The sequence below is a fragment of the Arvicola amphibius genome, chromosome 2, assembly GCF_903992535.2.
Source record: "Arvicola amphibius chromosome 2, mArvAmp1.2, whole genome shotgun sequence".
In the NCBI taxonomy this organism is placed as follows: Eukaryota; Metazoa; Chordata; class Mammalia; order Rodentia; family Cricetidae; genus Arvicola; species Arvicola amphibius.
The window spans coordinates 7,729,877-7,748,204 of record NC_052048.2 but is presented as its reverse complement, the minus strand read 5'-3'; the positions used below and the strand labels follow the sequence as shown (position 1 = coordinate 7,748,204).

The following is an 18,328-nucleotide window of genomic DNA, read 5'->3' as shown; positions in this document are numbered from 1 at the left end:
GTCAGCACTGCTCAGTTCCCTAATCATGTATCCAAGGACGTGACTCACCAGCGTGCTCTTCTGTGCCTCAGCTAGCTTCGTTGCGATGAAGTACTGAATTGGAGCAAGGAGCACAATGACAGCAGCACCAACCAAGGCACTTGATCCAAGCAAATTGTACAGCAGGATTACCCCCATTATGATCTGGGAGGAAGCACAGAAAGAGAGCGTGAGTGAACTGTGGGAAACAGTGAGGGGGGGTGCCATTAGTGATAATGTACACTCTTAATTATCATGCTAAGTTTATTTGGGATCAACTCAAAAGTGACAGTTGGGTTTTGCTAAGATTTCCTTTTGCAGCCAAGCAGTGGGAATATATTTTTAGTGTGTTGATCTGTACAACTGGTGTCGGTCTGGGTTTTTACATGAAGCTGCAAAACAGTCTCCTGGTGTTTATGACCAGATAACACAGCTGAAAACTTGAAAAGACTTTAAAGGATGGAAAAGGCTGTCACTCACCATAACCTTGACATTCTAAGTTCCCTTGGAATTGTGCTAAATTTTCAAAGTTGTGGAAAGGAAGTACTGGCAGCATTTCATATGAGAATAGGAGAGCTGTTGGGGAACAGAGGTCCCTACTTAGTGATTCCAAAAGTCACTTAAGACAAAAAATCTAGGACTAACCAAACTTGTGAAGAAAGCTGGATGTGATGACACTAGCCTGTAGACTCCAACACTTGGGAGCTGGTGTGGGACAATGGTCTGTATTCTGTCATATATATTATATTTTAAATAAACGCTGATTGGCCAGTAGCCAGGCAGGAAGTATAGGCTGGACAACTAGACAGGAAGTAGAGATGGGTCAATTAGAACAGGAGCATTCTGGGAAGAAGGAAGCCCATTCCTCAGCAGTCCTGGCCAAGCCACAGAGCAAGCAAGATGTGACTACCTTGCTGAATAAAGTACTGAGCCACGTTGCTAACATAGATAAGAATAATGAGTTAATATAAGTTATAAGAGTTAATAAGAAGCCTGAGCTAATGGACCAATCAGTTTATAGTTAATGTAGACCTCTGTGTGATTTTTTGGGGGGCTTAACGACTGCAGGAACTGGGCAGGACAGAAACCTCAGACAACAGGAAGCCATAGGCACGAAGGTTGCTGTGCATTCAAGACCAGCTAAGACTACATATATAAGCCCCAACCCAACAAGAAAAAACAAACAAACAAAACCAACCAATTATAAAGACTCTCAGGCTACTTTATCCCATTCATTTTTCTCTTTTGATCCATTTTTTTTTTATTTTTGGTTTCTGGGAGAGGCTCCCAACTTGCTACATAGACAAGGCTGGCTAAACTAGCCAAGGGTGGCCCCATGCTTGCTCTCCATTATGCTCAAACACTTGTATTTTATGAATTCAAATTTCCACTAAAAACAAACTATAAATAATACATTTAAGAACTTGTATTTTATTGTTTTATGTACTTTTAATAAATGTAGTATACAGTGTGAGTTTTAATTTAAAGATGAAATTTTTGAGATAATGAAAAATGCTCCACATGGCAATCCAGAAAAAAATATCTGGAAGTGTTTCTTTGGCTATTTTTATCCAGGGGTCTGAAAACCCCATCTTTTAAAAACCTCATTTAAAATGCAACTTTATATAATGTATAACTAAATAGCACTGCAGCTTGTCATGTTTCAACCACCCAGTTAAAGCCATGGAATGTTTTGAAGTGACCACTCTAGTTAGGAAATGCTGGTAGGAGTTTGACAGAATGAAAGAGTCCAAACCAGGGTGTGGATTTGAACAGTAAATTCAACAGCCAGTGGATACTAAGTGCTATGAAATGTTAGACCCTCTTTCCAAATGCTTTGGACCCAGTGACTTATTTGAACTTGACAACTTCCACAGCTATGCCAAGAAGATATGTGTAGTCTGCCCATCGTACAGTTAAAGAAAGCCAAACTTTGAGGGGCATGACAGCCATGCATGCAAGGGGCACACAGGCACTGGAATTTAAGCAATATAATCCCAAATCAGACTTTTTAATCTGCTCACATTCCTTAGTCTCATATTCCTTGTCTACAAAACTGGCTAAAGGACAGTAGAACATTCGAACAGTAAACCCCTTCCTGAGCCAAGCATTCTCAGTTCTGCTTGTTCTATTTCCAGTGAGTGCCTTATGTGTATTGATCTACCTGAACAGGCATGGCCCACAGATTGGGACACAGGAACAAGAACCACATGAGCTGATTGGTTTCTATGGCAACCAAGTTGTTGATCTGTCCCAGGGTCATCTCGCCCATGGATAGGTTGGAAGTGGAGAGCCGAAGGATTTTATTGTATATCATAGCCTACAAGGAGAAGGGGAAAGATGAATGCCAAGCTTCAAACTTAAATCCAACACTAATAAGTTACTTCCATTGAAAAAACAATTATTTTAAGTTTTTTGAAAATTTACAAGTCTCTCTATCTTCCTGAACTAATCATGTTCTTAAATATGAACTTGTGTTTCCTAGGATTATAATTAAAACCTACACTCAACTTTAAACATTATGTTCATGAATAAACAGACAGAGGGATGGTAAATGCAAGACTTTTGAAATATCTTTCTTAATGTGTTATCTTGAAAGTTCCCCCATACATTAAGTTCGTGTTTCTTTCATTAAGTAGAAGCTACAGACCTGGAAGCCAAGAGGGTCTATGAGAAGGGAGGGGGAGGGGCTGTGGGAAGGAAGAGGAGGTCCAAAGGTGGGGTTTGGGGAGGGTAACTGAATATGTATGACTCAGAAACAGGAAGGGCTATTTTCAGGGGTGAAAGTTACCAGTGAGAGAGAGGGGGGAGAGGGAGAGAGAGAATAGAGAATAATGAAATGTACATATGAAAATGTTACAATAAAGTCCATTATTTTATATGACAAGTTTTTAAAGAAGTAGATCCTAGAAGCTTACTGCCACAGTATCAAACAAAATGGAGTGGTAGCATTCCCTCCCTGATAGTGGTCTCACCAATACACAGTGCACAGCATTTACAAGACACAAAGTTTCCTGTGTTCTACATACAAGCAGCGCCCCGCGGAGGTTGATGCCAGTCTCTATGGTCACATAGTAGGATGCCTGCAGAAACGTCCTTTGCAGGATAAGGGCCAGGAAGAGTAGGACTGCCAGCACATAGGCGTTGTCCAGGAATTCCTTCGATGAGAGCGTCTCTGAAATCTTATCCCAGAACAGAAGAAGAAACCAAATTAAAACCAGCTTTTCCATCTACCAGATGTATAATTTGTATTTCTTAAAGGATACATGATTTTCAATTTAAAACTCAATGTTTTCACAATGAAGACATCTATCTCCCTTGAGACAGGCTCTCTTATTGGTCTGGAGTTCACCAGGTCAGCTAGATTAGCTGGGGTTGAGCCCCAGGGACTTTCCTGTCTCCATTTCCCCAGTGCTGGCACAACAATCATAAATCACCTGGCTTTTTTGCTTGTCAGTCAAGAAGTTGACTGAATGAGCTACCCTTGCCCATTGTCTTTAACATTAAACACAGTTAACTTCTTCCTGTTTCCATGTATCCTGATTCATACCTAGTGAGACAAATGTTAAAACATGTCATTCATTTCACGTGCATCACTTCCAGGAAGAAAGGATGACTTGTGAAAATTTGACTCAGAAGGAAAATGAATGACCCCATCATAGGGATAAGAAAACAGATGGCTACAGTCAGTGAAGCACACGGCATCACTAAAGACAGTCTCCACCTTTTATTATTGAAATCTAGTGTTGTGCCGGAGTCTAGAAAGCAAACAGATTTTGTAGTTTCAACTCCTTTATAGTCCCTATCTGATGGAGGAGGGTCATCTGTCTATGTGTTACTTTCATTGGTTAATAAAGAAACTGCCTTGGCCCTTTAATAGGACAGAAAATTAGGTAGGCAGAGTAGACAGAACAGAATTGTGGGAGAAAGAAAGCAGAGTCAGACAGATGCTTAAGGCAGACTCCATGCCTTTCCTCTCTGAGGCAGATGCAGGTTGAGATCTTTCCTGGTAAGCCACCACCTCATGGTGTTACTAAATATGGGTTAAAGCAAGATGTGAGAATTAGCCAATAAGAGGCTGAAACTATTGGGCCAGGCAGTGTTTCAGTGAATACAGTTTCTGTGTAATTACGTCGGGTAAAGCTAGCCGGGTGGCGGGAAGTGGCCTGCTGCTCTCATCACTACACCCATCTTCTCCTCTTCCTTTTTTTTTGTGGTGAATAAAAATGTAATTGGAGGCGATGTGTAAAACCCTAAGCAAATTCTGTGCATCAGAAAGGCCGTTCTAACAGCAGCAAAATTCACAGAAATGGAAGGAGTTAGGGACTAGGCAAGCAAGCATTTGTTCGGATGATGAACTTGAGCTAAATATGCGATGCTGCCCTTTGTGAGGGGATTTCAGTAAAGTGTATTTATTTGTTTTGTTGGTTGGTTGATTGGTTGATTTTGGTTCTTTGAGACAGGGTTTCTCTGTGTAGCCATGATGCTTGTCCTGGAACTAGCTCTGTAAACCAGGCTGGCCTCAAACTCACAGAGATCTACCTGCCTCTGCTTCCTGAGTCCTGGGATTAAAGGTGTGTGACACCACTACCTGTTTTTTAATAAAGTGTTTTTCTTTTAATCTAGTAAAGTTTTTACTTCTTTTGGCTTCTTCATTTGTCTTCAGCATTTGAACCTTGATCCTACCCTGACTCCATTCTCCCAGCCCTAGTTCAGGCATATGAACCCCCTCTCCTACCCTGACTCCATTCTCCCAGCTCTAGTTAAGTCATGTAAACCCCTGCTCCTACCCTGACTCCATTCTCCCAACTCTAGTTCAGGCATTTGAACCCCTACTCCTAACATGATTCCATTCTCCCAGCCCAAGTTCAGGCATGTGACCCCCACTCCTACCCTGACTCCATTCTCTTAGCCCTGCAGTTCAGGTGTGGGCTGTTATGCCTGGATTTTTCTACACCGCTACTGAAGAAAAGAACCTAGTTTCTTATGCTTAGGTGTCAAGTCCTTTTCTGTCAAGAAAATGGAGACAGGAGGATCACTAGGGCTCAGTGGCCACCCAGTTTTAGTCAAACTTAACTCCAAACTCAGTGATAAGCTTGTCTTGAAAAGCATCAGGGTAGAAGAATGATTGAGGAGAACACCCAATGACAACCTCTGGTCTATACACACACACACACACACACACACACACACACACACTCACTCACCTGAAAATATGCATGCATATACACACACACTCACCTGAAAATACACATGCATACACACACAAAATAAAACAGCAAAGAAGAATATACAATATTAAAAACCACATTGCTCATACTATTGCCACAGACCTTTGAAACAGTAACTTAATGCCCTCACATCCTATTTAAAGATTACTATAAAATTCAAGTAAGATAACTAATGTGAAATTTTTGCATAAAGTTCCTTACTCATGAAGGGCGATTATGAAACATTTATAAACTCCAAGTTTTAGGAATAATAATTTTAATGGTTAGTTACATTCATATAATATATATATATATATATATTATTTTCTCTTAAAGGAAAATTATTAACTTTACTTAAACATTCATTTTCTCTATTTAAAAAGCTTGCTTGAATTTCTCATGCTACTACATTAATAAAAAGTGACAATTACAAAGTGATCATCCAATAATGTGTTCCCTTTCAAAAGTACTGTGAGCAGGGCAGGCAAGATGGCTCAGAGAATAAAGGTGCTTGCCACCAAGATTGATGGCCTGAGACCAATCCCCTGGATCTACATGGTAGAAAGAGAGAACCCACTCTACTCCCATGACTTGTCCTCTGATCTCCACATGTTAGCTATGTCGTTCACATGTCCACAAACATATACACTGAGTGATCTGAGTAAGAATGTCTCCCATATGTTCCTATGTTTGAATACTTGACTCTAGTTTGTGAAACTGCTCAGGAAGGATGAGGAGGTGTGACCTAGATAGAGGAGCTGTGTCACAGAGAGCAGGCTTTCAAGTTTCAATAACATGACATTCCCAGTTATCCATTTCTTTGCCTCATGTTTGTGGATCAAGATGTTATCTCCCAGCTACTGCTCCAACACCATGCCTGCCTGCCTGCTGCCAAAATGATGGTCTCATGATGGTCACAAAGTCTAGCCCTCTGGAACTATAATCATCCAACAAACTCTATCTTCTGTGAGTTTCCTTGGTCACAGTGCCTTCACAGCAATAAAAAGTAACTAATGCAAACACAAACTAAATAATAAAAAGAGAGACCATGAACTTACTCCTGCTGTGCTGTTCGTCTTGTTCTTGGTTTCATTCACACTCTGAACTATTCCAGAAATACAGAGAGGACCAGCAAACCCCAGCAAGTCAGCTAAGTATCGGAAAGTGCTGCTCAGCAAGATTGGTCTCCCAAAAGCTCTGTACATGGCCAGCCATATGGATGGGGTTCGATTCGGATGGTCTGCAACTTTTTTCTGAAACAAACAAGAGACCCAAGTAAAACAATGAAGCAGCAACTGACAGTGGTGTGCTTTCTGAAATCCCAATGATATTGTAAAGACCTAAAAATTATTGAGGAAATTTCTGTGCAACATGGGAAATTCTGCACCATTGCATCTTATGCAGATGGTAGCTACCAGACCCTCCACAACAAAACAGATACAACATAGTATATAAGCTAGTTCTTCTACATCTCTGCATTATTTTTAGTTATCAAGGTATGACAGGGGATTCTTATAGACAAATTTATATCTAGTTCTGTTGAGCTTGGAAAATATCAGTCATGAGTATAACCAAAGAAAATCATATAAAAACAAAATGATGAGAGATAAGGTTAGGTGTTATGAGGCTCCAACCATGTATTTCCTTTCAAAAATACTGTGAGGGACAAGATGGTTCAGTGAGGTAAGGTGCCTGCCACCAAGCCTGGTGCCCTGAGATAAATCCCTAGGATCCACTCCTACAAATTGTCCCCTGATCTCTCTATATAAGTTACTGAATGCAAATGTCCACACACATACATATTATAGAGATTTGAATAAAATGGCACCATAGGCTCATATGTTTGAATATTCAAACGTGTTTGAATTTTGTATTCATAAGAGGTTCCCAGTCACAATACTTTAAGCTAAAACAGATGATCTCACATGATTTACCTTTCACATTTTCTTAGCTTCCTGAAGAGTAGTAGTCAGTTCATTTTTAAATTGTTGGAGGCTTGTGTTTGAAAAAGAAAAAGTGGATACATGCTCAAAGTGACCATTGACTCACACATTGGCCATCTTTTGTCAAGACTTTAAGGCCTGACCATCTATGGTGGCAATGAAGACAAGTCAATGGAATCAAAGACTGGGGGATGGTTTAGCTGGTCAACCACTTGCCTTCCCATCATGAGGACTTGAGTTCAATCATTAGAAACCACATGAAAAAAGCTAGGCACAGTGACTCAGACTCCTAACACTAGGGAGGCATCCCTGGGGCTCCCTGGCCAGCCAACCTACCTCATAGAGGACTCCTGTGTCCTGCTGAGAGACCCTGTCTCAAAAAACTGGTGGAAATCTCCTAAGGCAACCTATGACTATTATATAGCCTCCACATGCACGCAAACACACACAATGGAGTAGAATTGGTCTTTCTAGTTGCCCATTAAAGTCAGTGATTTAATTTTCCCAGGTTTACTCACAGTACATGAGCATGGCAAGTTCAAGCTATACATAGAAATTGTGCAGGAAACCTGGGGTAACTTTAGTCTATATTTTAAATCTTTACTTTAGCAGAGAAATATACACACTTTGATACAATACTTTCCTCAAGGGAAACCAGAAAAATGACTCAGGCCCATTTGAAGCAGCCTTCTTCTGCAATAGCAATTTCAAAACACAGGATTCTGATATACGAGGTTATTTTCATCATTTACCATAAACACTTAGCTAATTTTCACTTAGAGTTGCCAAAAATAACTCTTTAATGGATTCAGCATGCAAGATTTCCTTCCATTATCATGAATACCAACATTTTACAGACAGTTGTAACCAAAATATATTTACAACTGTGTGTCATCACACCCAGGACTGTTTGAAATGGTAACAGGACAAATTCAAATTTCCAAAGGAGTAAGTGGGGTTGAGATACAATGTATACATGTATGAACTTGTTAAAGAATAAAGCAAGAGTACTTTTTAAATGAAATAGCCACTTATTTTTAACATTTTAGGAAATTATTAAAACACAAAAAAATGCTAGAAGCAGTCAACTTTTGAAGACATTTATGATAATATATAACATAAGAGTTGACACTCCTTTAATATCTACAGTTTACAAGTCTGAACTACAGGACCCAGCTTGTTAATAATCAATATGAAATCTCAGAGGTTATTAGTGCTGGGCCTGGTGGCACATCCCTTTAATCCCAGCACTCAGGAGGGAGAGGCAGGAAGATCTCTTTGAGTTCAGGGCCATCCTGGTCTACAAAGCAAATTCCAGGACAATTAGGACTGTTACAAAGAGAAATATTGTCTCAAGAAACTAAAAAAGGGAATTATTAATGAACATATGTTGTGGGGATATTACTTTAACTATGTAAATAAGTATTGCATTTGTTTATGCTGCATTTGTTTAACTAGGCAAAAAATTGTTAAATTTGTTTATGCTACATTTATTTAATTATGTAAAACTGTGTTGCTGTTTTACCTTACCTGCCTAAGCCTAAGGAACCTGATTGGTCTAATAAAAAACTGAATAGCAAATAGCTAGGCAGTAGAGGGATAGACGGGATTGGTGGGCAGAGAGAACTAGGAAGAGGAGGAATGTAGGGCTGAGAGGAGAGCAACAAGAGCAAGAAGAGAGAAGGAGAGGGAGATGCCTGGGGCCAGACAGACAGACACGGAGTAGGACATGCAGAATGAAAACAAAGGTAAATGCCCCAAGGCAAAATGTAGATGAAGATAAATAGAGTAAATTAAGCTATAAAAACTACTGGGAGAAACATAAGATAAGGCTGAGCATTCATAACTTATAATAAGTCTCCATGTCTTGTTTGGGAGCTGGTTGGTGGTCCAGAGAGAAAGCCTACTATAAATATATGATATTTTTATCATAAGGAGAAAAGTTATTCCCAAGATACTTGAGAAGAATTAAAATGTATGAGTTATTAATTTTCTATGATAACAAGTTAGTTATATGGGGTCACTCAACTTACTATGTTTTATGTGTATGGTCGTTTTACCATCTGTATGTGTGTGTACCATATGTGTGCAGTACCCTCCAAAGCCGTAAGGTGGATCTCCTGGGAATGGAGTGATAGATGGGTATGAGCCATTCTGTAGGTTCTGAGAATCAAACCCAAGACCTCTGGAAGAACAGTCAGTGCTCTGAGCCACTGAGCTCACTCAATGTGTACTTGAGCATGTGTCCCAGGGGAAAACTGTGCCCCCACTGTCTTTCCTTATCTGACTAGGGACAGCAATCATTACATCTTTTTACTCCAGTAGCCCTTCCTCTTTTCCCCGGTTGTGTGATCAAGATGAAGTCAAACTACTGGGTGAGACAGATGGGAAAAAAAATCTATGTTCCTTTGGCCAGATATTGATGAGCTTTGTACTTTCATATTTGCCAAGCCTTCTCCCCCCTTCTCTCCCTCTCCTTCTCCCTCTCCCTCTCCCTCTCCCTCTGATGGAGGAGTGTCTATGTGTTACTTTCATTATTAATAAAGAACTGCCTTGGCCCTTTAAGAGACAGAAAATTAGGTAGGTGGAGTAGACAGAACAGAATTGTGGGAACAAGGAAATAGAGTTGGGGAGACGCTTCAGGCAGTCGCCATAGCAGTCTCCATGCTTCTCCTCTCTGAGATGGACGCAGGTTAAGATCTCTCCTGGTAAGCCACACCTCGTGGTGCTACCCAGATTACTAAATATGGGTTAAAGGAAGAAGTGAGAATTAACCAATAAGAGGCTGAAACTATGGGCCAGGCAGTGTTTAAAAGAATACAGTTTCCGTGTAATTATTTCGGGTGTAAAGCTAGCCGGCGGCTGGGTGGCGGGACACAGCCCCGCCGCATCACACTACAGATTGGCGCTCCAACGTGGTGACTAAATCCACTTAAAAACCTTGCCCGCTTGGGATCGGAAAGAAAGTACTCTGAGACCATGCCAATGGCTCACTGCTCCCTGCCTGCACCTGGGCAGATGGCGGAATCAGGCTTAGGCGAGCAGGACAGCATTTGCGGATTCCTGCCGCCATAGAGAGAGAGATGTTTTCAGACTGCACGGTGCTCTGCGCGTCAGATTCGGCTGTAACTTGGATTAAAAGAGTTTCTGTGTTGCACGCTCAGTATCAAAATTAAACTGCTGAGTGCAGCTCCAATGTGGACTGCTGTGTACCTGGAACTTTGTGCAGCTCAGGGGCACCAAATGACTGCGGCAGTAGCAGCTCTGGCTCTGCTCCGCCTTGCTAAACTGTGCTGACCTCAGGCAGGTCTATCGTAATTACCATAATAACAGCGCAGTTAAGGTTTAGACTTGGCTGTAAACAGGCGGTACCGTATTACCTCTACCTGGTGCAACTTAAGTTTTTAAGAAGTGGTTAACCTTTTAAGAAGTGCTCCTGGATATTAAAAAATTACAGATTCACAATAGGACAGATTCAGACATATAAATGTACGTAGGCTTGAGAGAAGAAAAAAAATATAAAAAATAAAGTTAATGCCTTAAAAAAAAAGGTTAAAGTCTTTAAAGAGACAGAGTAAGATAGTTATAGATTAAAAGAAGTAAAGTGATAGAGTAAAAATAAGCCACATAAAAATGGAAAATTCACAGAGAGTCTGGATTATGTATTTTATTGTGTTTTCTTTGAAATTTTTGACTGTAAAGGAGCTAAATACAGAGAGTCATTTCATTATATGGGCTGCCAGGCTAGACCAGAATGGACATTTTAATGGTATGACTTCAGGATTTGGATCTAAGAACATGATGCTTTGGAAAAGAGTTTCTTCTTTTGTTTTCACAGAGGACGAGACTCTGTGGATTGTGGATCCCAATATGGTATGATAGACCACGCTCTCCTGAAAAGTTGCTGTGAACACCTTCAAAAAATTACTTTGCTCAACTGCTGACTAAGATGACCCTGGCACACAGGTTATACCATGAAAGACCTAAATAACAGTGCCCCCCTTCAGCAGGAAGCAGTTTGGAGAGAAAAAACTGCGCCCATTTTCCCAAATATTGCTTATAAATGTTCTTTTACATTTAAAGGGGGATATGATATAGATATGATATAGAGATGAATAATTTGCAATGGTATGGATTTTAAGGTCAATTTGTTATATGTATATGTATTTCTGATCTTGATTAAGCTATTTTGATTGTGTAGTTCATTTAAAAAACTGTAATGTATAATTAGGAAATATAGGTTGTTAATGGATAATCGTTGATAGTAGTTAAGCTTGTAGTCATGTTATTAGATTTTCTAGATATGTAGAGATATATTTCAGTTAGATAGACATTCTTCATATCTTTCAAAGACTGCAGAATATGGCATTTAATGTTTTAATAACTTAGGGTTTTTCGTGACAATGAGACACGTCTGCTCCTGGCAGCACCAATCTACTTCAAGAGGAAGATGGGCATCGAAGAGGCTACTTATGGAGTTTGTTAGCCATTTGGGCAAGAAACTGCTCTTGGCTGGACTGTTCCATAAACTGGACACAAAGAACCTGCAGAGAGAGGACTGCTGAACTTGCCTAAAGGTGAGATGGTCTTTCGGGGTTCCTGATTCATGAAAGAGTCTGCGAGACGTTCTGCAGGACACAGCAGAAAGTGACTGAACTGTCTTTGGAATTTCCTGCTTCATGAAAAAGTCTGCTGGACACTATGGGCCTGAAGGCTGAAGATGGATGCCCCAACGGTACAGAGGAACTTTGGGTGACTGTCTAGGCAGCGAGTTGTCTCTGTCATTTCTAGAGTTTGAAAGTTACAAATGACTTGTTTACTTAGGTAATATTATATCCTTCTGGAGTCTTTGATGGAGTTGAAGAATAAATAGATAGTTATAGATTTCCTTAGTTATGATAAAAGATAAAATAGATTTAAATATTGTAACTGTAATACTTGCTTGATAACTGTTTTGTTATATGTAATTTTGCTATGTTAAAGTTGAAGGCTTTCTTTTTTGTTTAAACAGAAAAAGGGGAAATGATGGAGGAGAGTTATCTGTCTATGTTTCTTTCATTGGTTAATTAATAAAGAAAACTGCCTTGGCCCTTTAAGAACAGAAAATTAGGTAGGTGGAGTAGACAGAACAGAATTGTGGGAACAAGGAAGTAGAGTTGGGGAGACGCTTCAGGCAGTCACCATAGGAGTCTCCATGCTTCTCCTCTCCGAGATGGATGCAGGTTAAGATCTCTCCTGGTAAGCCACACCTCGTGGTGCTACCCAGATTACTAAATATGGGTTAAAGGAAGATGTGAGAATTAACCAATAAGAGGCTGAAACTATGGGCCAGGCAGTGTTTAAAAGAATACAGTTTCCGTGTAATTATTTCGGTTGTAAAGCTAGCCGGCGGCCGGGTGGCGGGACACAGCCCCGCCGCTTCACACTACATCCCTCTCCCTCCCTCCCTCCCTCCCTCCCTCCCTCCCTCCCTCCCTCCTTCCCTCCCTCCCCTCCCCTCCCTCTCCCTCTCCCTCTCCCTCCCTCCCTCCCCTCCCCTCCCTCTCCCTCTCCCTCTCCCTCCCTTCCTCCCTCCCTTCTCTCTCTCTCTCTCTCTCTCTCTCTCTCTCTCTCTCTCTCTCTCTCTCTCTCTCTCTCTCCCTTTACCTTTTGTTCTTCATAGGCATCCTTCAGGCAAACATAATTTGTCACTGCCCTCATTGCAATAGGCAACTTTCCAATCGCCTTCAGATCAATAGGCTTCCTGTGAGCAGATATGATTAACGTGTTCATCCACCAGTACGTTGCTTTGGAGAGTAAATTCACAAATGGCTGGAGGAACCTCACACCCAGGTCCTGGAGATCTTCGGGAGGCTTCACTTTCTGAGGATTCATGAAGAAAACATATCTCTGCAGGAGGAAGAATTCCACAGTGTGACCATTAGCTTACCTTCTCTCTCCACAGACTAAAAGTAAAACCACAACATTTCCCACATTTTTGTTTATGACAGCCAAAACTCATGTTTTAATTTATGGTTCTTTCCATTGCATTCTGAAATATCCTTTGCAATGTTTCTCCCTTACTTTCCTTAGACTAACTAGTTGCCAGAATTCCATATTGAAACCATTTGGAGACAATCCTGAAAAATTAATTAGCCCACTAAAAGAACCTATTTTTATTCTATGATAGGGTAATATTAATGAAGATCACTTTATCAAATCATTGAGATTTTAACACCATTGTTGAGTTACATGGTTTGGCTAATGTTAACTGTCTGTTGTCCACATTCATGGCAATGTGTATCTTTCTACTCATAAAGTCATTTGATAGAAAATGAATATTGAAAATTGTGTTAGTGTTAGTCTTACACAATGTAACTGACAGCATTAAGAACAGAAAGTAAAGAATGATTGAAAGCACAGGCTCTGTGTGCCTTAACTATGGTTTTAATTAATACATTTTGGACATGTACCTAGTTACCACTATAGACCCTTCATCAGGGAAATGAGAAGAGTAGAGAAAATTATCTTTTCAATAATCATCAAATTCAAGGTTCATATTTTCATAAACCCAGACACGCCTTTGACCAGTCATGGATGAAGTATTCAGTTACTACCTGTGAGAGCATAAATGGAGTCTGATTCACACAGATTCTGAGACATTAACAGTGTGGTGGTTTGAGTGAGAACAAGACATCACACACACACACACACACATACACACACACACACACATACACAGGCTCATAGACATAAATACTTGGTCCTCAGGTGGTGAAACTGGGAAGGATTAAGAGATGTGGTCTTGTTGAAGATTAGGTATGCCACTGAGGGTGGGTTTTGTAATTTCAGAAGACTGGTATTATTCCCAGTCTCTCCACCTGTCTGTCTATCTATCTATCTATCTATCTATCTATCTATCTATCTATCTCTCTATCTATCTATCTATCCATCACCTACCTATCTATCTATCTACCACCTATCTATCTATCTATCTATCTACATATCTAGCTATATCTGTCTATCTGTTTCATGCTGGTGGATCAAGAGATACGCTCTTACCTACTGTTCCAGTGCCTGCCGGCCTGCCTGCTTGTCCTTCTACTTGTTTGCCACCATGCTGGTCATGATGAACATGAACACTAATCCTCTGATACTGTTATTACCCCTAGTAAACCCTTTCTTCTTTAAGTGTAACACACATGGATTACATATCCTTTCTTCCCCTTCTTCAGAAACACCACCTATTCCTGTGTGGCTGTAGTCTGTTAGGCTGCAGTCTTGAGTGGCAGTCATCACACAAATGCAATTGGTACTCACTCTGACCCGGATGACGTTGATCTCCACAGCCATCAGCAGCCCATTCAAGATTACCATCACGCCTGTGATGCAGAAGCGCAGATCTGACACTCCCCACCCCAACTGCCAGTATTTGACCAACTTTATTGTCTTTGTAATAAAGGCCATCACCCAATATAGGAATAAAGCTGCAGAAAGAGAAAGGGGAAATGTAAAACTTCACTAACATTTCAACACAAACATATAGGATTCTGTCAGTCTCTGAAGTAGCTTGTCTGCATGTACTCCTTAAGACCTTCAGTTACATGAAGAATTAACAAGTTGTATCTGTGTAATTTATTGTTTAGGTAGGTATACTGTAGTTCTCAGTGTGTGTGGATCATTGTTGGCATGGAATCGCCATGGGATTTATACAGCTGTGGAGCAGAACTTCTGCTGTACTGTTAACCTTCAAGGAGGAAGAGATGCTTCTCAAACAAGTAATTTTCCTGGATCTTCCTGCCTCTCCCTCCTGAGTGCTGGGATTAAAGGGATGTGCCACCAGGCCCAGCACTAATAACCTCTGAGATTTCATATAAACAGCACAGCCATCTGCAGGACACAGAAACAAGCAACGACCTTGAAGAGCAGCCTAGTCCTTGACTAGCTAGCTGAATGAGAAGAGTGGACTCCTCGCTCCTCACCACCACAACCAGCATCAAACCATGAATGGGAGTGAGAAACAAAGAGATAGCTACATGAAAGTAGTCTGCTCTGTACTGGGGTTGTTACAAGCAAATACAGGCTAAATATGAATCTAGAACACACCAGACAATCCAGTCTGGGCAACATTTAGCAGAGCCAGAATGCTTCAGAGTGCTCACCCTTTCCTCCCTAAAGCAGGGTGCACATTGGCCTCAGCACTCAACATGTATCAGGGATTTTAAGCTGAAGATGTAGAAATGGGGATAAATTTAAGGGATATTAGCAGACCAGATAATCCACTGTCTAAAGAGATCCACCTTAAATACCAGAAACAGCCTGAAAACACGTGATGGAAAAGATATGACCTGAAACTAGAAAGCATGGCATCCTGGAGAAACCATATTAACTGTAAGACAAGCAGACTTCAAGATGAAATATTATCTGGAAGAAAAAATGTCATTAATAATCTAATAACAATAAAAGGGGTTTTGGTTTTGGTTTTTGTATTTTTGAGACAAGGTATCTCTATGTAACAGCTCTGGCTGTTTTGGAACTTGCTTTGTAGACCAGACTGGCCTTGAACTCACAGAGATCTACCTGCCTCTGCCTCCCAAGTGTTAGGATTATTAAAAGTGTGCTCCATCACACCCTGCCTTAAAGGGGTCCTATTTTTCAACAATCAAATTATGAGTGACCCAATGAACACTTGAAGATCTAGACACTCTCAAGCATCTCATATTGTTTGATGTCAGTGAAACTATCCAGTTTTTGGCATTCTAAGATCTACTCACCGCCTTCAGACTATACCTTCACAGTAACTGACCATGGAGCTGGTAATTAGGAAAAGGGGCATTATAAAATCAAAACAGGAATGAGATATAATTCAGCAGTCAAAGCAGTTATTGCATAAGCAGCAAGTGCAAGGACTGGAGTTCAGATCCCTAGACTCACATGAGTGCTGAGTGGTCTCAGTGACCTGCCTGTGTTTTCAGCACCCGGGAGCCAGAGACAATGGACCCCTGGAGCAGGCTGACTAGCCAGAGCAGCTGTACTGGTGAACTCTTGGTTCATGCGAAAGACTCTACCTCACTGCATAAGGCAGAAGAGCAATGATGATGATTCCTAACATCACCTGAGGCAGCCACACACATGTGCACATGTGTGCATCTGCACCTATGCATTCACGTGTTCACACATATATGAACATGCATAGGCATATGGACACAATACAAACATGCATATGAAAGTGAAGGAAACAAAACAACAGGAACCATTCACAGTACGGTTGTATTCATTTTGCAATGTAATTGAATTTTAAAATAAAACCGGGAATGGTGATACATGCCTGTAATCCCAGAACGTGGAACACTCTTCTGATGCAAGAGAATCAGAAGTTTGAGGTCAACCCGAACTACATATTGAGACCCTTTCTCACACACACAGGGAAAATGTCAAGAACAAAGTTGGAGAGATGACTCAGCAGTTAAAAGCATTGGCTGTCCTTCCAGAGGACCCAAGATCAATTCCTAGAACCCACATGGTAGCTCACAACTGTCTGTAATTCCAATTCCAGGAAATCCAGTATCTTCTCGGGTATATACATGGTACACAGATACACGGGCCAGCAAAACACCCGTACACATAAAACGAAAACAATAAAATAAAATAAAAAATGAAAGTGTTCCTTTTTTTAAAGTCAAGAGCAATGCCTGTCACTTCTGCTTGTTGTTTAATGAGTGACAGACACTTAACAACTTAAAACAGCCCACACTTGTCTGGCAGTTTTCACGTGCTGTGAGTTGAAGCATGTGTCATCTGGATTCTTTCAACAAACAGCAAGCCAAGTGATGACAGCAGGGGCTGCACTGCTGGTCAGCAGTGGACCAATGGACTTTGAAATTTTGTCCTTGCCACACATTGTTGGAGCCTCCTTGACCTCAGGAGAATATGTGACAGATTAGGAACACCACACACAGAAACAGAGTAGTCACCTCAGAGTCTTTCTGTTCGGGAAGCTAGCTAGATGTCTCCAAATGCTTAGAAATTTAACCAAGTATATCTAATAATCCATGTGAAAGGATAGTTCCTGTACACACTAGAAAACATTCTAAGTAACTTATAAGGAAAATTCTACTTAAGAAAAACTAAACTTAGATTAAGCTTTAGTTTTAGACATTCATTTTGCAGGGTTCCCAAATCAGTGTTTCTACCTTAAACGTTATGGAAAGGAGGACAAAGAAGAAAATCTGGAGAAGAAAGGCAGTGGATTGCAAGTAGAAAAGGACTGAACGCAAAGCAAACAACTGATTAAATGACTGCCCTCAGGAACTTCAGCAAGGCCGATCAGAAAGGACCACAGCAGACCGGGAGTTCCTTAACCAGGTTAGGTAAAATGGGAGACTAAAGTGACCAGCATTGGGAATGGAGGCAGCTATGTTTCTAGCTTCATCTGTGAGGATGATAACCAGGGACAACTTTATGATATCCTATCTGAAAGCTTATGCCAAAGGGAATTGCTTATAACCAATGACCGTGTGTGTGAAATAAAGAGTCTTGCCTTCTAATGGTATCTTATAGCACCTTGATTTTAAATAGATCATGGTTCTAAAAGCAAAACTTAAAACTATAAACTTACCAGATAAAGCATGAGATAGTAAAGATTTAAAACATAGGAAGAAATAACAACAGAAAACCATTGGATAAACTATACCACATCAAAATTAGATTTTTCTATTTAACAGGAGACCCAGTTAAAGACATGAGTTTTAATGTTCCACACCTGGAGGAAAATATTATGATGATGTCATGGTATTTAATACACGAAGAGTACTCCTACAACTCAAAGATAAAACACAACTTACTGAAAATAGGACAAGACATAACAACAACCACTTTTAAAAGATAGCAAGGATGCCAACTTGATACCTCACAAAGACGCAGCCAAGAAATCCATCAAATGACACTCTGTGCTAGGAACCAAGGAAGATGCATATTAAAGCCACAGTAAGCTACTGGTATACACCCACCAGTCTAGATGTGTGAGGTGCACCAAGCTCGCTGAGTCTGTGACCACAAAGAGCTGAAGATGTAGCAGACTGTTAACAAAAATATAAAACGATTCAACAACTTTGGGGAAACATCTGTTGGTTTCTTGCTGATATAGACATATACCTCTACCTGCCCTCTGGCCCAGAA

General features: G+C 40.6%; 1 protein-coding gene across 4 annotated transcripts in view; it reads right to left on the bottom strand.

Moving 5' to 3' along the window:
- The window catches only part of Abcc9 (ATP binding cassette subfamily C member 9), a 118,898-nt gene that overhangs the window by 88,781 nt on the left and 11,789 nt on the right, over positions 1 to 18,328 (bottom strand). For all 4 annotated transcript variants that reach the window (XM_038319434.2, XM_038319435.1, XM_038319436.2 and 1 more), the window contains 6 exons: positions 14,471 to 14,637; positions 12,818 to 13,060; positions 6,287 to 6,481; positions 3,048 to 3,200; positions 2,183 to 2,338; positions 49 to 183 (listed from right to left, as the gene is read on the bottom strand). In XM_038319434.2, coding sequence (XP_038175362.1) covers positions 49 to 183; positions 2,183 to 2,338; positions 3,048 to 3,200; positions 6,287 to 6,481; positions 12,818 to 13,060; positions 14,471 to 14,637 — 1,049 coding nt within the window. The remainder of the gene's footprint in view (positions 1 to 48; positions 184 to 2,182; positions 2,339 to 3,047; positions 3,201 to 6,286; positions 6,482 to 12,817; positions 13,061 to 14,470; positions 14,638 to 18,328) is intronic.